General features: G+C 49.0%; 3 protein-coding genes across 4 annotated transcripts; 2 read left to right on the forward strand and 1 right to left on the reverse strand.

Annotated features, from left to right (window-relative positions):
* The first annotated feature begins 975 nt into the window (after positions 1 to 975).
* Positions 976 to 3,914, forward strand: LOC118504929 (zinc transporter ZIP3). Of its 2 annotated transcripts, none has more exons than XM_036040022.1 (3): positions 976 to 1,282; positions 2,287 to 2,921; positions 2,995 to 3,914. In XM_036040022.1, the coding sequence occupies exons 2-3, from the start codon at positions 2,431 to 2,433 to the stop codon at positions 3,590 to 3,592; spliced, it is 1,089 nt and encodes a 362-aa protein (XP_035895915.1). In that variant the 5' UTR covers positions 976 to 1,282; positions 2,287 to 2,430; the 3' UTR covers positions 3,593 to 3,914. The 2 variants fall into 2 exon arrangements, with proteins under 2 accessions (XP_035895915.1, XP_035895916.1); XM_036040023.1 differs by lacking the exon at positions 976 to 1,282 and adding an exon at positions 1,599 to 1,714.
* A 1,675-nt stretch (positions 3,915 to 5,589) lies between these two features.
* On the forward strand, positions 5,590 to 9,091 carry LOC118504928. Its single transcript, XM_036040021.1, has 3 exons — positions 5,590 to 6,928; positions 7,666 to 8,138; positions 8,209 to 9,091. Exons 1-3 carry the CDS (start codon positions 6,735 to 6,737, stop codon positions 8,814 to 8,816), a joined length of 1,275 nt encoding a protein of 424 aa, XP_035895914.1. The 5' UTR covers positions 5,590 to 6,734; the 3' UTR covers positions 8,817 to 9,091.
* A 354-nt stretch (positions 9,092 to 9,445) lies between these two features.
* Positions 9,446 to 22,782, reverse strand: LOC118504923. The gene is made up of 7 exons (XM_036040008.1): positions 20,874 to 22,782; positions 19,689 to 19,798; positions 19,475 to 19,607; positions 19,182 to 19,383; positions 18,881 to 19,099; positions 14,523 to 18,409; positions 9,446 to 14,412 (listed from the first exon to the last, which is right to left on the reverse strand). The coding sequence occupies exons 1-6, from the start codon at positions 21,512 to 21,514 to the stop codon at positions 15,245 to 15,247; spliced, it is 4,470 nt and encodes a 1,489-aa protein (XP_035895901.1). The 5' UTR covers positions 21,515 to 22,782; the 3' UTR covers positions 9,446 to 14,412; positions 14,523 to 15,244.
* Positions 22,783 to 23,284: the final 502 nt, after the last annotated feature.

Here is a 23,284-nt window from a genome sequence, read left to right on the forward strand (position 1 = left end):
AATGGAATCCTGCCACGATTGTTTGATTGTTTTTGCCACGGTTCGCTTCTGGCACGAAAGTAACGTGTTGCATGTTACACCATTTTGCCAATCCGTACCCCTAAAGCGGAGGTCATTAACTCAGATTGCTTTCGCGGGTTGTAGCGTTCCTGTGCCATTTGCAACCGTCGATGCACGAGACGATATCGCAGAACGATGGTTCAATTAAAGCGCTTAATTAGATCATAAAGATAGTGGGAAGAAAAATAGCAAAGGGACTCGAGTAGCGCCATCATCGTTTACACAAGCCTCTCTATCGGAATTAAACGAGCTATTACAATGTTCTTCCAATCATTACCGCGAATTGATATTTGCAATTATGCTGAGTACAGGAAGCACATCAAGGCTCTGACGTAGACACGACCATGACATAGGTAATATGTTTTGGCTGAGCAAACATTACCACGCTGGTTTTCTATTCATAGCTGAAACTTCAAAAGAAAAGTTGTTATAGTAACATCGAAATAATACAACGTTCACAAACAAGTCCGTTTCTCGGGGGGACCTGGGTTGGCCAGCTACCGTAGACAGAGGCAGTCTTAGTTAGCGAGTCCCACGCGTTTCGTCCACAATGGTGTGCAAATTTCGGTGAAGGGTGAAATGTTTACTGTAGCTAAAAAGTTAAATTTAATTCTTGCTACGTTCACATTGACGGGTGAATAATGTCCCGCTAGTAGCGTATTCCGTTCGGTATTTGTAGCATGATTTCATCAACCTGCGCAAAGTGAGTAAGCATTCGAAAAAGGGGTTAGATATTTTCGCCACCGGGTAGGCATAAATCAATCAAAGATGACTGGTGTACGAATGTGTCTATTTCAGGGAGGGAGTTTTGGAAGCGATTGCTCGTTATTTATAATTAAAATTGGTGAGTTGAATGTGGCTTTGCCATCGTCTGATAGCACGTTCCCGCCCCGTCAACCGTTTTTGTATAATTTTCGAAAAAAGCAGGCCGTTACTTGCGTCTGAACCATACGCAGCCGTGTGTCTCAACCGAGCTTAATGTGTGTCCAGGTGCTGTGTGTGAGAGTGTGTTGGTGCAGGCGTCGGCTAAGCTTGCAGCGTACGGTACGGTGGTGGTGTAGAGTTTTGTTGTTGTTTGGCTCGCGTCGGAACGTGCTGTTTTCGCGGATACTCTGCTGGAAAAACACAGTGCGGAGTGCGTCTGAATCTTCAATCAACTACGGCTTTGATCATACCTGTTGCAGCTACCGTATCGTGCAAAGGTGTTACTGGTAGTAAGAGAGTAAGTATTTTGGAGCGTTAGCTAAAACCAATCGCGAAACGATGCGGGTTATGTCGTTCCGCGTATCGAAAAGTGAATGTAAAACGCCAATATATTCAGTGGGTGTGCTGTTGCCAGTATTTTCCAGTTAGTATTTACCATTGTTCAACGCTTTTGAGGTTAAAAACACGTTCTGAGTTGAGGAATAGTTAAATAACCACGCGATAATGCTTTTTTACCACACAAGGGCATATAATAAACAAAGAGCATATGATTGGCCTAGAGTGGTGTGCGTGTGGCTTTGACGTTTAACGGTTCGCACAGGGTGACTCATTGCTGAAGCTTCCGATTACATCGCTGCATTCGGTTGCAAATGAGTGGTGCATTTCGATCGTAGTTGCCCTAGGAGAATCGCACAGCATAAACATATTTTCAGCAAAACAGTGAGGACGCGTGAGTAGCCAATTTATAAAAACTAGTGCTCCATTTTCAACAGTGAATCACGGCCTAACAAACGCCAAGTTGATGTTAGGCTCACGGGTGCTAAACAGTTGTGTAAACAGCAATCTGTTCAGGTCGGTTTTTTGAATCTCTTCGTTCCCGCTGGAAAACGTGTTCAACTGGACAACTTTTGAAGCAGCGCTTGTTTGTTGTGGATCAGCGCAGCAAAACGCAGATAATTGGACCGGCGTGCAGAAAAAAAGCAGGCGAAACAAATAGCAAAAGAAGGTTATGATGTTTTGTGCGTCAAATTTACATCCCATTCGGGGAAGTATTGCTGATGCGTTATCATCATGCTGCTGCTGCTGCTGCTGGAAGTCGACTAATCTCTCTTCACTTCATCTCCATGTTGGACTCTGTAGGACCACTGTCTGTGGTGCTTCGAAGAAGAAACATTTTATTACCTTATGTAATGTTCACAAACATTGACCTCCTTTCCGCTGCACCAGACCAGACGCGAAGCGAATCAAGATAGCTAGCATTAAATCTGGCCTAGACTAAACTATCTCTCTTTTTCGTTTCAGGAGAGCGACGGAGCCGATAAACATATTTGCAAACGCAATGTCTCTGTGAGATACAGATAAGAACGAATCACGACAACCGAAAGCAGGCGGCGTAGGTGCGAAATAGAACAGACTCGCGGTTCAAATCGGTCACACAAGGGTAACATGCAGGAAGAAAGTTTTGCAGCGTTTGCAAGGAACGCATCCGACCCGGCAGAAAAAATAGGCCAAAATGAGGCAAAACTGTTGGCCATCGTAGTGCTCGGGTTTGGCAGCTTCCTGTGCGGCGTGCTGCCCATCTATATCTCCCAGCGCAACCGAGAACGGTACCCGGGCGTCCTGTCGTTTCTGTTGTGCTTTGGGGCGGGCGTTTTGCTGGCCACGGCCATCGTTCACATGCTGCCCGAGATACGGGATTCGTTGGGCGAGTATGCGGAGATTGTGTTTTGTGGAGGGTTCTTCCTCATGTACGCGATCGACGAGCTGCTGCTGTTCTGCGGGATCGGTGCACACGATCACGGAGAGCAACCGAGTGCGTCGGCGCGGGAACGGCACCTCAGTGTCGGTGAGGAGTCGGATGCTGCAAGCACGTCTAGCCGTCGGGAGCGACGGTATGGCACGAACGAGGAAACGAAATCTCTCCTTGGCCAGCAAGGGTAAGCTGTGGTGAAAGAAATTGCGAGTGCTGTTTTGGGAGCTAATTTTGAATTGTTTTTTTTTCCATTGTAGCAATGATCCGGAAAACATCATCACTCACCGATCGACGGAGAGTGTGGTTGGATTCGCAGGAAATCTATCCCGCCGGTCATCCGTAAGCGGTCCACAGCAACAGTGCTCGAATGCGGCTGAAATGCAGCTGACCGGTGTGTTTGGATTGCTGCTAGCCCTCTGCATGCACTCCCTGCTCGAAGGGCTAGCGATCGGTGTTCAAAACTCGGGCCCCAAGGTGCTGCTGCTGCTGGGTGCGGTCAGTGCGCACAAGTTCGTGGTAGGATTCGCGCTTGGCATTGAACTGTGCACCTACAACGCGAGACAACGTTGCTCCCATGTGCTGCAGGTGCTAACGTTTTCCCTCGGTTCGGTGGCCGGCATCGGGATCGGTATGGGGCTGGACGGGCTGAACGAAACGCTTACCACGCTGATCATGCCCATCCTGCAGGGATTGGCCGGTGGTACGCTGCTGTACGTGACCGTAAGTGAAGTTTTACCACGCGAACGGTCCAAACGGCTGCTGCACACGAGGCGCCTGGGACCGATGCAGTTCCTAGCCGTCGCGTTAGGATTTTCGCTCATGTCCGTGTTAAGTTTAGTGTTAAGCGACGAGTAGCAGCAGAAGCGCGAGAAACGCGTGCGAAAGAGTGTCCGATGTGATTTATCATTTACATCGTAGTTCCTAGGTGCACCAAATGGGGGATTTTGTGCCAACGTGCTTTAATAATTTTAAAATCGAACGATCGAGGCGGAAGGAGGTTGGAGCAGAAGACGGACACGTGTACAAATGGAAGCAACATTATACTGTATAGCTCGAATGTAGCGTATGGAAGTATGGATAGTTTTTTTTTTAGAAAACTTTTGATGAAAAATAAAGAAAAACGTGCCATTTTGCACTTTTACTGCCGATAAAAAAAAAATGCAAACGAACAGAGGAAGCTGCTTCGGGCAGATGGGCTTTTATTTTAACGACGGGCAATCGATACTAGCTACTGAACGATCGATCGATCGATTGACCCACTTTACACCATCATCACACCCAGAACCGGATCGGCTATGCTTTCCGTTTGCATGGTCAAAATTTTAAAAATTCATACAGTTTTTTGTTAAAAGGTAAGCGAAAAAGCGGGTTATTCCGATCATTCCCCTCAAACCTTGATTGGATGTCCTTCTCGAGGGCAGCCAAAAAAAGAAAAAAAGTTGAAATACACGATCACATCGAAAATAAAGCCCCGTACATCACACAAAGAGAAACGCAAATATGATTTAAAAGTTGAATGAAAATAAAATAAAACCGTAAAACAAAAACAACCCCCTCCCCCCCACCGGGCAAACATCTGCTGGCGTCAAACGAAGTTCGGGTAACCTTCACGGCCATAAGCCGCGTATTTTGCGCCACTGAACGATGGAAAAGTAAGCGCGAAAAAGTAAGGATGATAAGAAGCAGAAATACACACCTCTCGCCATCGAACGGTGGTGCTGCTGCTGCTGCGTGATATTGGCGATCGCGATGCAAATTTAACATCCTCCTTTCTTGTCTGTTCGCGGGCTCGCGCGCCCCGATCATTTCACCGATACTTTCGAAATAAAAAAACCAGCGACGGGAAACGACGGCATTGGCACGGTGGGAGCGGGCCATTGGATGCGGGTGGTCAATTTTTTTTATTCCGGTGGGAACTCAGTTTTATGATTCATCTCCATCTGCAAATTGGTACAAGGCTCATAAAAAAAACTCTAAATCCCCCTGAAATAGGTCACGAAGGCAAGAAAAAGGTGTCAGGTTGGGGTGGGAAGCTTAACGGTGTGAAGAAATGCCACCGGAAGCAAGGAAAGAGATAGATTAAAAATCATTCAACGATCGCTATTAAGATTACCAATCGTCCGATTTTCGATCGATAGTAGTGAAGTTTTACGTTAAGCGTACCCTTTACTGTGGACGCAACAAAATTTCGAACGAAAAAGAACTTAAACTAGAAAATTCGAAGACCTCAAGATTGCGATCGTACGATTCCGTGCACACTATCTATCACTCTTATCGCCGCCCGGTAGAATTTTACAACATTTTAAGTCTTACAAAGTAGGGTGCGATTATTGAAGTGGCTAGAGGAAAAAGACGTTCAACTGCAAACGCTATCAGTTTCGCTCATCTGCCGTCTAGAAATAGAGTTTTGCATAAGCAATAGCTTGTAGGGGCGTAATTTTACATCAGCAATTACTCTTTTTGAGAATGAAGTCGAGCCAGGGAAAATAATCATTAAATTAAGAATTTTGGGTCTCTAATCGTGGAGGATAGTGAAGACTTCCTGTTAGATTAAATTCTAGACAATAAGTAAGAACCGAACAATGTTCCTAGTAAGGACAGCTATCGAATAAGACATTCTAGACGCTGGCTGACGGGTTTTAACTAAAACAAATTAAAGACAAGCAATAGCAACTACAAAATAGTTTAATAGTAATTCTTCTTCTTCTTCCCTGGCGCTACAACCTCGATGGCGCCTGCCATTTCTGGCGCCTGCCATTTCTGGGTTTCTGTGACTTAATTTTACCCGAAGTAAAGTAGTCAGCCTTACGTACGGGGACGCGATCTGGATGGGATTCGAACCCCGGTCCTGCCGTGTGAAGACCGGTGCCGTTGTCGCCTCAGCCACCGGACCGCCCCAGTTTAATAGTTTAATAGTAATAGCTCAATTAAAAAGAGAGAAGACATTTAACCGTTTTACTGGTTATGACGCCGACTCCAGTTGTTCGGAAGACCTAACAAAAAATTCGCTACCCATATTAAGTCATCCGGATTCGATGGAGCTACTCTCTAGACCCATTTGGGATTTTCTAAAAGCAGGCCTTTCTTATGTTGTATTTTTTTTAAATAAAATGCCAATTTGTTGTCCACCTACGGCACGTTACAAATCCCACTATGCTCCGGTGTCCCGGGTGTTCCAGCCGCTGGAAGAGCGCGGAAAAAATTATGCCCCACCGTCGGATGTACGCCCGCTGGCCTGTGGCCGGTGGGGGGTAATGGGAAATCCGCTACCACCGCCTATCGATCCCACTGTTGACTGGCGTTCCGTCTCTTTGGTGGTTGCACGTCCACCTGAACCCTGGTGACGCTCCTTGCATTGGCCTTTGTACACCGGCATATCGGCATGCGAAACGGATGTAGAAAGTCACCCCGTACACCTCGTCAGTTTGCAACCAAAAAACCAACACACACACACACACACACACACACCCTGAGATCCCCTTCCATCTGGACGGTGGAGATCCCCAAATCGGACCTGGGTACTGCTGGCGGTTGGTTGCGGATTGCTCTTTGCCATGGTACGGAATGGATGTTCGGCCGTGGCAGACATTGTGCAAACGACCGCAGAAGCGTGCGGATCGCGATCTCGACATCGATCGGGTTTTACCTCTGTTTAGCGCCACATTTGTAACGCAATTGGATAATAGTCACCGTTAGCGATCCTTGGTCGACGGTGTTCCAGGCCACAGTCCGTATGCCATGGCGTACAGTTTGCGATCTTCGTCGTGTTAGATAATGCCATTTACGCGTCGCCTCAGTGTCTGCCGGTGAAGTGGTTGAAAGTGAAACTTATTCAAAGAAAACGGAAAACGTGACGCAACGTGACCGTTGAGTGTGGGGCACGTATCGAAGAAGAGAGTGTGATCGGTTTGTGGTCCCGACGAAAAGAACAGCAGACCTTCCCAATTTGGGCGTTCCAGTGAATCCCGAGTTCCCGCACCAAATCCGGCCCCTTGAGATGGGATATCCCGGGCTGATGCGTCTTCTGCTGGTGGTGGTGATCGTAGGCGTGACCGTTAGTGAAGTCGGCGGAATCTATGTGGTCGAGAGTGGTGGCAAGAAATCGTTCGTCCGGCTTGGGGCCCACCACTGGACGGATGGGTCGGAGGACGACGGGTTGTGGTCGAGCCTGCTGGAGGAGTACACCGTCGGGTGAGCAATTATTACCACACGCACGCTGACTGTGTGCTCGTTTTTTTTTTCACCCGGCTCGCTTGTGAAGCCGGAAGTGATCGCGATCGTTTGTGTAGCAGAAAAATGGAGCACGCGGCGGGAATTGATTCCGAATTGAGTTCAGCTAAATATAAACGGCGCAGTGTTGGAGATGGCGGATAGGGAGGGCAATGGACTGTGTGAATTGGTTTCAATGTCGTGTTTTCAGTTGGCTATTCAAGAGCCCATTAACGAGTAATGATGCGCGATCGTCTTAGTAAATAACTCGATCCGAGGCGTACTTATCAAATAGCAGGGTTTCTTGAAGTGTATCGACGAGCGATGTAAAAATTGGATGTAAATCCTCACAAGAGCTAAGCCTCAACACACAGTCTTGGCACAGTGCTGGATTAGTCTTCAATAAAAGTATGGAAATTGCGAACAGTTAAAATACCTGGTGAACAGTTTTAAAAACTTAAAGCAGTGTTGTCCAAACAACTGTCATGGTAGAAACAGGATAAGGCTGACATTGCTAATTATAGTTCCGATTAAGCCCGGGAGACATCACCATAATCTGCGTAAACGCAAACAGGGACAGGGAGTAACAATCTCTACCTGAGTAGAAAGCAACGCCACCGTCATCGATTTGCAACCCGATCGATGATCGAGTGTACACGAGCAGGCGTGCGTACGGTTGATCATACCTAACTTTGGTGCCTCGTTTCTGTATCTTGCAGCTTGAACCAGAGTGCCACGAGTGCACCGAGGGAAAGTCGGGTAATGCAAGCGACCGTCGTGGCGGCGCCGGCACCAAAGTACATTCCAACCTCCAGTTTCTACATCAACAAACGCATCGGCGAAGCGCTCGAGCTCGACCCGCAACACCCGCAGCAGCAGCATCACGCGCACCGTGGGCCAGCATCACCACCGGTAGGGAAAGTGATCGCCAGTACCGGTGCCGGTGGGCTGTTCGGTGACAATCATCTGAACGGTGCGAATCATGGTGCCACATTCACGCCCATGCGCCAAACGTTCGGTGGTGCCAGTCCGACCGAGCTGCTCGCCTCTCCGCGCGAAGTGTCCGAAACGGATCTGTATCTGCTGGGTGCGATCGAGAAGCTGGTGTATCGGGTGGATTACATGGAGAATCGGTTACGCCGGGCGGAGCAGATCATCTACTTCCTGATGGCAGGCAACAGCCAAAAGCAGGGTAAGAAGCATGGATTGGGTCGTTTGATGTTCGCTAACGCTAACGTTTGTTTCCTGTTTCTCCACAAAAGAACCGTGTCCACAGAACTTTACGCAGGTGCACGATCGTTGCTATCACTTCGATATTGAGCGCGGGCTGAACTGGAAGTCTGCCAGCACGATGTGCAAATCGTACGGTGCCCATCTGGCAGAGTTTGAAACGGTGGCCGAGTTCCAGGATGTGGTTGCGTACATACTAAACAATCCGGTTAACCGCGGCAAGGACTTTTGGCTCGGTGGACTCAATCCCGGACTGCTCTGGATCTGGGCGAATTCGGCCAAACCGGTTAATCCCAACACAAACTTAAGCTCCATCACAACGGCGTCCAAACCGGGCAAGGGCACGTCGACCGGCAGTGCCTCACCAACGAAGGCAACGAAGCTGAGCAATGGTACGGATGCTTCCGGAGATACTAAGATTGTTAACAATCCGACCAACAGCAAGCAACCGACGCTGGAGATTACGGGCAGTGGACGCTGTCTACGGTTAAGTTACAATTCTGCGCTGTACACGTACGGGTATCGGGGCGAGGACTGTTCGGCACAGTTTAGTTACGTGTGCGAACTGAAGGACAAGTCGCTGGACAATGAAATCTCAAGGATAGCGAAGCAGTTGCAGCTGGCGGATGATGTTTCTTAGGTGCGATTTGTACAACCGTTTATTTATTACGTTGTGAGTACGTCGACGCGTTAATTTATGAAGTACCGAAATAAGTGATATAGAAGATAATAAAGCACTGTTTGATAGATGAAAACCCTTTCGAGAGGATTATGTGGAGTTATCAAGATCTAGGTCAAGGACTCCGAAAGGATTGCCGTCATCATGAAGGAGTTGTTGGGTGTGAAAATGTGCGGAATAGAGTCTTGCTTACCTGCGGAATGTAACTGAGTCCTACGACATCTGAGAAACGGCTAATGGCGGACGAGAATAAACCTTTGTGGAGGTTGATGCTGTAGAGCTGTAATGGAAAGAATTGCTGATCGCTCCGTTAAAAAGTTCAAGTACCTGTTGACTGGGGGGTTTTACGCCATGTTGATCCTGTTTCTTCTAACCTTTTGAGTGCCAGGATTCGCCAAGATTTCTGGACCTTGGGAGACTTTGGGCACGGCTCATCGTCTGCTTGATGCAGAAATAATCCACTGGACAACATCGAGGATAATCCTCACAGCTTTCACGCTCGCTCCAAGATCTTCCCAGAACATGTGAAAAGAGGATTTTCGGACGCTTGTTACTCGAACGAAAAAGAAAGAAAAGCGGACACACCACAATTACAACTGTTTCCACTATATGTGTGTTTGTGTGTTTAGCTTGTTCGTATATTGTTTTAGGCACATCCATCATATGAATATAAGTGTGTGTTTATGTGAGTTTTTTTTCGTTTTCACCATCATTTGTTCGTACTATTCGGAGCCTTACCGCCCCGAAGCGATTTATAATCGCTCGAAAAAGTAAAAACGCCCTTTTCCCTTTCGCTTTTTGTTTTGTTTTGTTTTTTTGCCAAATTTTCCTACTGTCCCTACTAATTGTTCGATTCTTTGATGCTGTGGCAAAGTGGAAAGCAAAAACCACACACCTAACCCCTTGGATCGCTTTAGTTAAAATCCAAACAAAACAACAAGAACAAAAATCTGGGAACGATCGCGTACACGGATTAACGATTTTATTTAGTACTTTTCTGTGGTAAAAAAGCGCCACTGCAGCGCGATTAAATGTAACAAACAATCAAACAAGTAATAACAACTAATCAATAAAAAAAAGGAGGAAAAATAAACTATTCCTTTGCAAGGATCGGTACGCGTCGCCTGTACGGTAATATATATAGATTACTTGTTATCGTTGTATTCTAGCGCCTACATATACGCTGGTAATAATCGATCACGGCACGATCGATCGACACGTGCGTGCACCTCCACGTGGGGCTACGATCTTCGCTTCCTTTGTACAAAACTCTCTCTCTCTCTCGCCTTAGCGATAAAGCAACAAAACAAAACATAAATGTAACGTGGATTAATTTTTTTTTTGCAACAACTCAACACTTAACAATTAATTTGCACTTTCTGTGTGTGTTTATGCGGTTACGCTAACATGCGCCCAACATGTGTACAAGTGGACAAGAATCTCTGGGAGAATGAAACTAGAAACATAGGGGTGTTTAAGGATTATCGTTTCGCCTACCCTGTGGCTGAAGAACGGAACCTGTATCGCAGCGCACACACAGTGTGTGTGTGTTCCGTTTGCTTTCCGTGTCCGTTTCGCGCGAGACTTTCTCTCGCCGGCGGCTTTGTATGCGTTAAGGGTTTCTACGTTTTTACACACACCGATTGGTAGAGTAATATATCGTGCAGGGGAGGGGAGGGGGAGGATAGCGTGCGAACATCCCCTTTTTAAATCGACACTATTGGGGTGGATTTTTAATCCTTCCGGTCCTCGGCTTCTTGCCATTCATTCATACATGCACGCGCGCTCGCGCTTTCTGGTGGGATTTCGCTCATTGATCTAGGTGTTCTGGTATACTGTTCAACTTGCTGTTTCAGTTCGGTTTTTTCTTTCTTACTAGCTCAACATTGCACCTTTTGTGTTAAAGAGAAGAAGGGTGAAAAGCCCCCCCCCAGAATCGCACCAGAATCATAGATTCCAAAGATACCTAAACAGTACGCCAAACACGGTTAAATTTTATGTTTTGTCCTAAAGTTTCGTTAATAATTTGTTTCTTTTTTCCATTCTTTTTTAGCACTTGATTTGTAATTGATTTTGCGTCCGTAACGCTGAAGACTTCCACTCGTTTGCTTTCGTTAAATTTTGCCTATTCATTTGTAAATAAATTTTGGTCCGAGATGTAAACCGTTTTTTTCCGTGTTTCTTTGTTTGTTGTTTCTTACTTTTGATTACGTTCAAATTTGTGCAACGTTTTGTTCCTCGTGTTTTATCTTACTACTCACTACCGCTACACATCATCATCATCCTATTGGAACCTCCCTAAAAGCTCTGTGTGTATGTGTGTGTTTTTCTTATGTAGAATATGTTTGTTTTTCGGCCAACTTTTAAATCACTAAACTTTAAATCTGTTCCTGCACCAGCTCTTTTGTCCACGTGTGCTCGCTTTATCGGTTCTGCACGTCGAGATTGAGATGCTTTCGATATTACACTGGGACAGGTTGGCACACTGGGAGGAGGGGGGAGGAGGAGAGTTTACAAAACCCAACCAATAAATATACTTTTGCAACTCCCAACACAGACACATGCACACGCCAGTGCAGTAGCTAACACCCTATGGAAACAGTTTAGAAAAACAAAATGGCCTCCATTAAGGGTTTCACAAACAGTAAAACAGGTCTGTGAAAAATTGGCCTCAAGCCAATCGCCATCGTTTATGTCCAACATTATAAAAATCTGACAATCAGTCTTCTCCACTAGTTCAGATTCTTCCTTCCTTGTTCACTAAAACCTCGAAAGGCCTGGACCTGCCATTTCTTAGCAAGGTAGTCAGTCAGTCAAGGCCTGCGTCTGGATGGGATTTGTATCCCGGTCCAACGTCACTGACGCCTCTCCCGTTCAGATTCCAGCAAATTCTAAATCTGTAGGTGTGGAGAAGTTGAATAAGTTATTCGGAGGGATTGATATCAATGGTAAACTGCTGGTAAAGCCAGCAGAGGTCGGACAAGTAAAAAACAAACAATGCCCCGTTCACTGTTCTGCAATCCCTCGGGATACGATGCAAACAAGGTTTTTGTTACCAAGGCCTTGGTAACCCTCCCCGAGCTATCCCAACCACTGCCTCTAATCAGCTGCCCTAAGTGCAAGTGCATTTACATAACGCCCCTGATAGAGAGCGGTTCCCGATCGGTCTGGAGGCCGGGGGAGAGGTGTGCTGCTTATGCACTTTTCCATCATCCACTGCACTACTTCGCCGGGACAAAAGCCCGGCTTGATCTTCGCGAGAGCACAGAAGTGGCAAACGACACATTGACGTGCGGCACACAGCGAGTGACGCCATCGCGATCGATAGTGATAGTATAAATTAAACACATAGTACGATGCAACACACCTGCATGTTGCATGTGGGGGCTGGGGTTCCTCACATACATCATCAAACGTTACAGCCGGTGCAATGTAATAATCATCTTCTGCTACTAGCACCGGCGACCGATTGTGACGGTGGTGCTTCGGGTGGATATATCTATAAGGGATGACCGCTCCGTCATGCTTCCTGCCACACACACACACGCACACACCAAAGCGGGTCATCTTCCAGCCAGTCCGTAGGCCCCCAGTGTATGCGAGATTCGTTACACAACACACGGTGGTGTGGTCGGGCGGACCGGCTTGTCACGCTGCCGGAACTGCATATGATGGCAGTGGAGGCACATAACAAACCGGCAAAGTCGATGAACTTGTGGTACCGTTCAAGGGCAGGGCCTTTTATGTTTCGCTCTCGCTTGCTCTCATACATGCTCCGAGCCCTTTATGCTTGCATTCCTCTCGCAACGAAGGTCCAACTTGGTGTGATGCTTGTGTGTCACCAACACTTTAATCACTGCCGTATGAATCTATGATAAAAAACGATACCAGCTCTCGACGCCATATCAGCACCGACCGATCGATCACTTTCACCCACGTGAGTGGTGAAGGTTTCGGCGGCCCTAGCATATGCTGATGCACGTGCGCCGATGTGCTTATCAATCGAACCAGCTCCCTTTAATCGCAACACACCATACTGTCATTCCAGGAAAGGGCTGCTTCACTTTACGCTTGCTCCAGCAAAACCGCTCACAAGATGTCCGATAAGGTAAGATTTGCTACTTCAACACCCCGTACACTGGAGTGCGAAAGTTTTCCCAGCTCAAACGTTTGGACGCTCGAGCATGGCCAAGTCTAGCCATGTTGACGCAATACACCCCGCCATTGAATTGGCAATAGTGTTTCTTATCGATAGTGGCGGAATAGTGGTGGTTGATGAGCAACAATGTATCGCCGTACGATAAGAGGACATTTTACCAGCCTTTCTTTTCTAAACAAATGAAAATATTTATGGCTGCTCTTGTTTGCAGCGGTCGCCTATTATCAATTGCGAGTGGGTCTGGGCATCAAGTACGTTTGTGGTAAAGCAGCTGCATTACTCGCCGTGACTCACACCCCATCATCATGGGATTAGGGTGAAGATAATTTACTAAAATACGTCTGGAAGCTAGTTTTCCACACACACATGATCACTGCGCACAAAATGTTCTTCGTCTCTAGTTTTTTTGTTTGCTGTTTGTTCTGCCCGTTTCATCACAGCATGCAACTTTGTATTGCCCGCGTGAGAGTGTGTGTGTGTGTGTGTGTGTGTGTGTCTTGTTGGCCTATTAGCAGCTGGCACGTGTACGAGAGTCAAACGCCGTACAGGACCGTAAATCAACGCTCCGGTTGCACCGTGCGGAGGAGGATCGAGATTGTTGGTGGCGAGGATTATTGATTTTTCAACTGCTAATTTACATGCCAAAGTGACCACAACCGGGTGCGTGTGGCCGTGGTAGAGGGAACAACTTTCGATCGGTTGGAATGTATTGAAGCAGTAGCAGCACATTGTGAGGAACATTGTAATAACAATAAATAGCGTGGGTAATCTCTTTAGCTCACCTCCCCCCCCAGGGGTTCGTGTTTGTGTGACGAATTGCGAAGTTAAAATTATGCACGAAGGGTGTTTGAAATAAATTCTTATCTTGGCCCTAGGCTCATCAACCTCAGCAGGTGAACTGCTGATGAAAATATTAACACAAGTTAAAGAAGCTATTTATCAGACATTTTTTGATATTGCATTCATTGTCTACTCTCCAAAAAACTTTCCAAAACCGAATATAAAACCCCACTACTTGTTGAGCGCACCTCGCACAGGATTTAAATTTGTTACAATGTTCCAGCATTTCATGCTTAAATCGAGCGTCAAATAGTAAAAGGAGAAAATGATCAACCTCCCCCTCCTTTAAGGTTTCCATGATAAAATGTCGGGTGCAGCTGTGTATCTGTGTAGATGATTAAAAATAGTTAACAAACGCGTCGTAAAATGGTTCTTGGCACAAACGAATGTTTTCCGTTCTCCATTTTACTTGCCCACGTCATCCGGGTGCATTCGATGGGGGACCTAATAAAATCTGCAATGTGCATCCAAAAACCCGCATTAGAGCTCCGGCCCCATTTTCCTATCGCTCTCTCACTCTCTTACTCTCTCAGTCTATCTCGGAGAAAGCTTCCACAGCTGTGCGAAACAAATTAGCGAGCGGGATGCAGAATGCCGGCAAAAAGGGGAAAAACATTATCCACAGTGAAACCCTTCCACTTTACCCACCCTCCCCCCCACTGACTTACCTTTAAACGGTAAAGGGTAGCTAGCAGCCGGCCGGCAGAACTAAACTACGCGCCGCCAACATCCATCCCTCCACCGACCGACCGCATCGTCACGGAGCGGTATGGATGTGCGCAAGTGTGGAAAGTGTGTGCACTATTTCAAGGCCAATGTCACAACGGCGACGGCGAGATCCGTGCATCCGGGCACGTGCATGTGTGAGTGGTCGGGAGAATGTACGGCGGCAGCGTCGTTGAACCTGCTGTCCGTCCTCCCGCATACCACCACTGCCGATGCTGATGCTGCTGCTCATGCTGCAGTAGCTGCAGTGTAGATGCAGCAAATGCATCGCATGCTCCTTCTAAATAGCACTCATTGAGCTGGCGAGCGTTGGGAGGGGTTTAAGTGCATCGCTAGTGTAGTAGCTGCTAAACCTAACCAACGAGACGAAACATTTGCGAGTACAGAATTGGGGAGAGCAGTACGTTCCCGCCGCTTGGCCGCCCCGCCCAGGCAGCGCTCCGTACCGCGCGTCGGCCGGGGACGATCGTAGGGTAATGAACGATCGGGTGCGCACTACTATGTACGACGTATATAGACAAGCACACAATCTCGACCGCAGTTGATGGCGGCGGCACGTGGTGAATAAATTACCAAACAAATAAAACGTCGACCTACATTGTAGCCACAATGTTGCCCTGCCTCGGGATTCGGGTGGAGCACCGTCGGCGTGGAACAGACCAGTTTACAGATTCCGCAAGATGTCGGGATTGATCATTGAGTCGGCCATGCTGTCCAGCTCGTTCGAAAGGCCCTCGATGCCGTCGGAAAGCACGCTGGCCAGATCGGCGGACGGTGGTGCGATCGGGTCGGCCGTGCCGGAGGACGTGGAATGCACCGAGCAGGCACCGGCACCGGTCGCATGTGACGCACCGAGTTCCGCTGCAACGTTTCCACCGCCGATGGGGTCGGAGGATCCTTTCGTGGCCATCGCAAGCGAACCGGACACGTTCGTACCAGCGGTTCCGGGACCGGACCCGCCACCGGCCACCGGGGAATAGAATGAAGCGGCAGATGATTTGCTGCGATCGACGGAGTTCCCGTTGATGAGAAAATCGCGGGACGTTTCCGGACTGTACTGGAACATCGAGTCACCTTGGCAGCTGCCCTCGTTCAGGGCGATCGGCGTCGAGGGGACAGATTTGGGCAGCTCAAACATGGAACGGGTCGCTACCATCCCGAGCCCACCGGGACCACCACCACCCATCGGACCGAGGCAGTTGCCTGTCCCGGAAGCCGCACTTGACCCGCTCGCCCTAAAGCCACCCAGATGTGGCAGCGGCGTGGAGGGAACGGAACGCGAAACGATGTTATAGTTGGCCGAGCGTGTGAAGAATGCTCCTCCACCGCCACCGTCTTCCTGCTGCTGCAGCTGGTCGGGCAGCAGATCGGGCAGAGTTAGTTCCGATTCTTCGATCTTGACCGCTGCCGTCAGCTGGCTGGACTGTTCGCGCAGTATGTCGAAAATGTTGCTCGTTTCAGTGAAATCATCGTACTCGGAGGGGACGGGCGTTTGCGAGACGGAATTATAGTTAGAGTTGCAGTACGCGTCGTAGTTGGGGATGAGCGGAACGCTGCTGGAGCGTGACTCGAGCGACGACATCGGCGCACTGTGGCCGCTGCCGCCGGCCGACGAAAGACTTCCGTGTGGATTGCAGATCGGCTGGAAGGTGGTCGGCATAGAGGTGATGCCACAGGTTAGCCCATTCATGCCTACCGGTCCGAAACGGTACGGTTGCATCATGGAAGGGCTGGGTGGCGCCGACGCCGGCAGTTCGTTCTTAATGTACCCGCCCAGATAGGACCGTGACTGCTGTTGCTGGTGCGACTGTTGCGGCTGTTGCGGAAGATGTTGGTTGTATGAGCTACCGCCACCGGTGAGCTGCAACTGTTGTTGCTGTTGCTGTTGCTGCTGGTGGTGGTGTCCGTGCGCCTGATGGTTGCTGAACTTGTTCTCGCCCAAGTTTAACGTTAGTCCGTTCGATGCTTTGTGAGCTTTGCGGTGGATCGGCGTGCTTCGCGGACTTACAAACGGGCTGTCGGTGGGTGTGTGGTTGATGTTGCCGCTCCCCGAAAGCTTTTTTCCGCTCGTACCACCGGCACGCTGCGGCTGCTCGGAGATGGGAACGAAGCTAAAGTTCTTGCGGCGTGTCGTTGGACTTTGTAGCGTTTGCGACAGCGCTTGACTGCCACCGGGGGCAGTCGTGCCGTTTAGCGGATTCATTCCATACGCTTGCGAAGATAGTGCGCCGTCGTGCGGCTTTGGCTGCTGCCTTTGATGCTGATCTGGAGCGAGCACGGATGATGATGCATCGCCACCAACAGTCGTCGGATCGCCCGTGGTTGTGTTATGACGCTGGGAAAGGGCTGCCAAAGAGGCGGCTGCCGATCCGGGCTGTAGTCCCATACCTTGGTTCACTGTGCTCGCTGTATCGTATGCTGCCAGCTGGGATTCTAGAGCTTGTTGCATTTGCTGTTGCTGCTGCTGCTGGTGCTGGTGCTGCAACATCTGCTGTTTGTTCTGGTTGCTCTGGTTCTTTTCGAGGATCATGCGTATTTGAAACAGCTTTTCGTTGTCATCGAACAAACCTGTGCCGAAGCTGGACGACGACGGTCCCGGACCCGTGGCGCCATCGTTATCGACCGAAGAATCGAGCTGCTGCTGTTGCGCCGAGCCGCCACCGGTACCGTCCTCCTCCGGGAAGTACTTCAACAGCTCCTGGTCTTGATCCTGCGAGTTTTCCTCCTCGCAGTTCAGATAGCCGTCGAGCGCGTTCTTGTCCATGTTGCAAATACTGATGACCCGTTCGCGCGGAATGATAAACTCGTCCTGGGTGGTCGGGTCCTGCGTTTCGATGAGTATTAGATTGCCCTGCTCGTCGTACCGGGGCGCACTGTTGTTCTGCGCCTCGAGCGACCGTTGCTGACGTTGCTGGAGCAGCTTCAGCCGCTTCTGCCGACCAGCGAATGCGACACTGTTGGCAAGCTGCCGCTTCTGGACGCTCGTGGGCCGGTTGGGAAAGAACAGCGGTGACTGGGCGTGCCCGGCGGATGGCTGATGCGGATGTTGCTGTTGCTGCAGTTGCAATTGGGCTTGTTGCTGCTGTTGCTGCTGGACGGCTTTCAGCTGTTGCGCCTGGCGTACCTTTTTGCAGTACACATTCTGCAGGAATTGTTGGTCCTGCGGGCTGCGCATGCCGCCCTCGAGCAGCCGTTGTTGCATCAGCTGTTGCTGTTGCTGCTGCTGTTGCTGCTGCACATGTTGCGGTGGGTGAGTGCCGTGGGCGATAACGGACGACACACCGGTCGCTGACGGTGGAAGAAAACCGCTGGCCGCTACCGCCATGATCAGGTCTTTGTTGAACGACTCCAAGACACCATTACTAGTATCACAGTTGAGATTTGTACTTTGATGCTGTTGTTGTTGCTGCTGCTGGTGTTGCTGCTGCTGCTGCTGCTGTTGGTGCTGACGCTGCAGGAGCATCATCTTGCCGCCAGCGACGACAGCCGAGGTCGTATTATTGTTGTCCTCGTCGAGAAAATCCTGCTGCTCGCGCTTAATCATGTGCTGGAGCAGCTGACTCGTCGCGCCGGCCGGGCCAGACCCGTTGCAGGAAGTGTTTAGGCCTGCACCACCATCGATCGGCGTGGTTGGTTGCTGTTGCTGCTGCGGTTGCTTTGTACTTACGGTTCGCTGCTGCTGCTGTTGCGTTTCTACCGCACCGAACGCCCCTATCGGTTTCGTTTTGCTACTGTCCGGCGTGCTGGTATTCCGGGACTCTGGTGCATCGCAAATGCTGGTCGAGAGTGTCTTCCTGCGCTTCTTGCGACGCTTCTTCATCGCTACAGCCTTTCGTTGGTGCATGTAAAGAGGTGAAGAAAAGAACCACAAAAAAAAAACGCACAGCAAACAAAAAGAAACAGTCAGAAGGAGAAAACCCAGTGTGTGTGTGTGTGTGTGGCACAAAAAAAAATCATTCATTATGCACTTATGGTTCTCGCTTTCGGTTTGCGAACTGCGCGCACTTGAACACCGGAGTCACGTTTCAGTGCGCGTGCTTCGCGCAGTTTGCCACGTCGCTGTCACACAGGGGGGGGGGGGCGCAGACAGACACAGACACACCCCGTGTGCCAAGCGATGCAACAGTTGGCTGGGTTCCGTCGAAAGGGTCCACCTTAAGCTCAAGATTGTCACGACAGCACGCTTCGCAAACGAGAGCTTTGGCCGATAAGAACTGGGATCCGTCTTTTGCCCCTTTCTACTTCATTCTAGCACATTGTGACACGGACTATTTGGTGCCCTGTAAAAGGTAATACTTACGGAGAGCTTTCGCTTTTCCTTCAGCTCGCGCTGCAGGATCTTCTTGTGCAACTGTTGCCGGCTGCTGATGCCGGTCGGTGAGTTAAGGTTGTTCTTCGCGATAAACCCGGCCAGCTCGTTGATGGTGGTGAAGCAGGATGGGAGCATCGCTTCGGCCCACGCCTTCACCACCTTCCAGGATTCTTCTTCGTTGAAGCTTTGGCCTTCGCTGGACTGCTTCTGTAATCGAGAGAGAGAGAGAGAGCATCGGAGGCAGGACGTTGAAGTAGTAGGCGAACGAGAAGTACAATTCGATTTTTACCTCGATTGAGCCGCCGGCGCTGGTGAGATCGGGCAGCTTCGGGATGGGAAGTTTCGTGGCCTTGCGCATTGCAGCGTAACAGTATCTGGAATGTCCTCTCGTGCCCAGCCGTCTCGGTCGGATGCCGGGAAAAACCTGCTTCATCACCTTGCCGAAATCCGCCGTGGAAAGCGGCTTAATGTTGATCCTTGCGCAGTATGCTCTGTTGTGGCGGGTTGGCGGGAAGGAATATGGGAAGGTTGAAGATTGAAGCGCTTTGGACGTGTAAACAAGACATCACAGGAAACACTTACACATAATCATCGTACACTTCTTGCTTCGGAATTGACACATTCGGGTCGTGCTCTAGATGCGATCGAACCCAGTTGATCGTATGATTAATCTCTAGCCGCGTCCCGAGCGGGTTCTGTGACTGACGCAAAGGATCTAAGGGGGTTGCATGAGATTGGCATATTAGTTTACGGGGGATGGCCAACAAAAAACACAAACGCTTCCGATCGTACGGACCTGTTTCCGGATATCCTCCCGGCATGCGAAGATACAGCAGCAAACGTTCTGGCGGCCGAAGGGTCGATATTTTCTCCAGTATTTCCACTATCTGCTTCTTAGTGTTGTCACTGCAAAAATGTGCAATCGTAAGCCATAAAGATATATGCAACCGTTTACAGATTGTTTGGCAAAATCAAACAAAAGCATGATTCGACGACGGGTTTGAATGGTTAAGCGGGGGGTGTCGCGATAGGACGTCGCAAACCGGATAAGGGTGACTTTTTCCAGCTTTCCTGAGCATGCCTTTGCATCTAGCCATTTCCCTTCTTGGATGGGCCATGGATACTGATCATATTCAAGAAGATCAATCATCTATCCGAATCCAGGGATGTGAGAAAAGTGCTAATTGAACTGATACATCAATCAAAGGTGGCGGTGTGTGACATAAATCAGCCAGTAAGCGGTGCGAATTAGCAGCAATTAATACTTGTCTTTTGATCTATTTTTCTCGATGCTGAGTACAACAAAAAAATGGAGAAGATCACTAGTTCGTTTCTAAATATAAAAGAGGTTCTACTATCATTCCATCTAGACACAATTCTTAAACGAGGCCATAAATATGCGCTCACGGGTTTACAAAAAAATACATATGCTAGCGCACCCAACCATAGACAGAGATCGATGAGGAAGATTTCGCCATTTCGCGGGGTGCGAAGCAAGAAGCAGCGGCGACCGACCATTAACAATAAAACAAATAATCTCGTCCCGAATGGGGAAGGAAGTAAGAGGAAGAGGCGAAAGGCAAAAATCGCAAGCCAAAACAGAGTGAGCGCAAGCTCAAATGGAATCAAAATCAAACCGATAAGGTACGCGGGCGCGAGGCCAGATAACGATAATAGCGGTCGTGGATGATTTGTTTTTCTTCTGCTGGGACTCTCGGCACCACCATCACGAGCAGCAGCATTCCCAGCACAACACCCCAAAAAGACTTTTTGTGGGGTATGATGGGGTGAGTGTTGTTATTCTCTTCGCCATCTTTGTGTTTGTATTTCGCTCGGTCAAGAAAAGTAGGCATTTTTTTTTGTTCGGTTCTAAACGTCAGCCAAAGTTGAAGTTTCATGGGTTGCGGGATCGCAGTTTAGTATAGGTTGACCACTGTAGACAGACTGGCTGGTAAGGTTTAATGGGCAAAGGACAAGGTACCTGATGGATTTTTCGAATATCTGCTGTATCTGCTGCTCGCGATCTCGGTCCCCAAGCGCGGCCGGATTGTGACACCCGGAACTCGCCAACATCGCCTTCATGGCTGCGACACTTGGATCGTGGTCCTCACCCATGTCCACATCCAGCTCGGTGCCGCCCGCCTGTGGTGGGTGGGATGCTGCAACACCGGCCGCAGCCAGTTCGTAGCTGGCGTTCAGCTTCCCCAGCTTCAGCTTGTTAACGGCCATTTGGGCGAGAAAGTCAGGTCCACCGGTGGATGCTGTGGAGGACGACACGGCACCACCTCCGGGCGAAGGGATGGTCAGTAGTGGAGTATGCATCGGAGGACCTCCGGTTGGAATGCAGGGCGTCGTCGGTGTGCCTAGCGCACCCGGGGCCGGCGTTGACGAGCTTACGGAGGAGGACAGGGATGAAGAGGATGACGACGAGGACGATGGTGACGGGGTCGGTTGCTGTGGTGGTGGTGGTGGTGGTGGTGGTGGTGGTAACGTTGGTATTTTTCCATAGCCTGCCGCTGCACTGACAGCTGTAGTGCCTCCAAAGATAGCGGACCCAAGATTCGAAGGTAAACCGACCGGGAGCGTTTGTTTCCACGGTTGGAACGAATTGGTCTGAGACATTTCCTCCCGCAAGCGACACCTGTTACACCACCCTTCTCCCTTACCACCTTGCGCCACTGGTTTCTTCCTTTTTTTTTTTGCTTTCCGGCTAGAGATCAGGCCACCTCTCACACAAAGACAACACACGCACACACACCAACGAACGCACGAGAAAATTGTAGCGAAAGACACTATTATTTCTCTGCTCACTTGTTTCACTATTAACCTTCGCTCATCGAAGTAGGACACGCTAGGGCACTGTTGTGGGTGGGGGAGATTTCGGGCTTTGCGGATATTGAAAACTTGATCCGAAAACAAGGCTAGCGAATATTGTGCGGAGGAACGACGGGCAATCGAGCAAGCACGGGGATAACACAAAGGAGCGAAATGAAGGCAGTATGCCCAAACCGTAGACGAGAGGCACTTTTCTACTTCACGCAACTTTTTTCTGTGGGGGGCACACTTTTTCTTCTATTACTTTTTTTTTTATTTTGCACAATAGGTATTGATGCGGGATGCGGGACACGCGAAAGGAAACTATTTTTTCTTCTTCATAGCACTGCCGAGTGGTAGTGCTCACACGCTTATGCGAACTCACAGGATGCACATTTGCACACTAAATTCCTTCCTTTACTGGCGGAAAATCTGCAGCTTCATCCATCACATTTCACTGGACAATTACATTTTGCCGTGGCGTGTGGCGCTTTGCTTTTCATCTCATATGGCCACTAGATACTAGATAGGGAGGCCGGATGCCGAAATTCTGTGCAGCACACTGTGGCGTAAACCGATCAACAACACACACACGCACGTACGCACGCACGCACAAGGTACACGCAATTATTGGTCGCAGAAGCTGGCAGACGAAAACCGTACACCTTCACACGGAGCGTCTCCGGAAGAGCCGACCCGACTGGTCGTGGACCACCACTGGGAGTTGCGAGATTTCCTGTGCACGATTTGCATTCGGCCGTGATGTTTTTGGTGCGAGGGGCTCTAGGTGCTGGGAAGTTAGAGTTGAAGTAGCAGAAGAAAAAAAAGACGGACACACACACACGGCACTACACGGCGAGACAGCCCGGACAGGATAAAGAGCGGTTCGAAAAACGTGCGATAAGGAGGTATGGCCGCACTAGAAGGCACTGGGAAAAAACATTTCCGATTTTTCTCGCACCGTGCACTACTTGCAGAATCCGAAAACGAGAAATAAATTCACCAGATCAGCTGCAAAAGCTGAGTGTCGATTGGCGCAGGTACGGTGCGGACCGATGCTGTCAGGTGCTTTGGAGAAAGATCGACGAAACTGTTTGACATAAGATGGGCAGAATGATGAAGCATTTCACACAAAACTTGAGCTAATATTTATGATTTTTATGGACCATTATTTTGTTCACTGTAGTTTTGAAATAATAAAATCAATATGCATCATTTTTATGCAGAGAATAGAAATTATGGTATGTAAATCTTCATCGAGCAGGTGTCAAAAACGTGGATAGATATGGCGTGATGCTACCGTATGTTGTCGAGACTGGCCGACGCGTGAACGGTGCATGTGGCTGTCAAATATCGAACGACAAAGAAATGCACAGGGAATCGGGGCAAAACGCATCCCACAGAAAATTCTTATTCTTATCAAAATAGCCACATATTTATGTTTTGCAGGACGAAATATCAAAGAAAAATTCATCACCTAACAATCAGCGAAATGCACACAATATTGCTGATGAAAGTGAAACATTTGAATAATAAAAAAGGTTGAAAGCAACATAACTGCTGAATCAAAAACCAAAT

This window comes from Anopheles stephensi, chromosome 2 (genome assembly GCF_013141755.1).
Source record: "Anopheles stephensi strain Indian chromosome 2, UCI_ANSTEP_V1.0, whole genome shotgun sequence".
Taxonomy (NCBI): Eukaryota; Metazoa; Arthropoda; class Insecta; order Diptera; family Culicidae; genus Anopheles; species Anopheles stephensi.

Excerpts from the sequence above, each read along its gene's own strand:
- LOC118504928 (XM_036040021.1), top strand. The coding sequence starts at position 6,735 with ATGGGATATCCCGGGCTGATGCGTCTTCTGCTGGTGGTGGTGATCGTA. Across the intron at positions 6,929-7,665 it reads CTGGAGGAGTACACCGTCGG|CTTGAACCAGAGTGCCACGA; the intron begins GTGAGCAATTAT and ends TGTATCTTGCAG. Across the intron at positions 8,139-8,208 it reads AGGCAACAGCCAAAAGCAGG|AACCGTGTCCACAGAACTTT; the intron begins GTAAGAAGCATG and ends TCTCCACAAAAG.
- LOC118504929 (XM_036040022.1), top strand. The coding sequence starts at position 2,431 with ATGCAGGAAGAAAGTTTTGCAGCGTTTGCAAGGAACGCATCCGACCCG. Across the intron at positions 2,922-2,994 it reads TCTCTCCTTGGCCAGCAAGG|CAATGATCCGGAAAACATCA; the intron begins GTAAGCTGTGGT and ends TTTCCATTGTAG.
- LOC118504923 (XM_036040008.1), bottom strand. The coding sequence starts at position 21,514 with ATGTCTCAGACCAATTCGTTCCAACCGTGGAAACAAACGCTCCCGGTC. Across the intron at positions 19,384-19,474 it reads GAAGTGTACGATGATTATGT|AGCATACTGCGCAAGGATCA; the intron begins GTAAGTGTTTCC and ends CCGCCACAACAG. Across the intron at positions 19,100-19,181 it reads GCGCCGGCGGCTCAATCGAG|AAGCAGTCCAGCGAAGGCCA; the intron begins GTAAAAATCGAA and ends TCTCGATTACAG.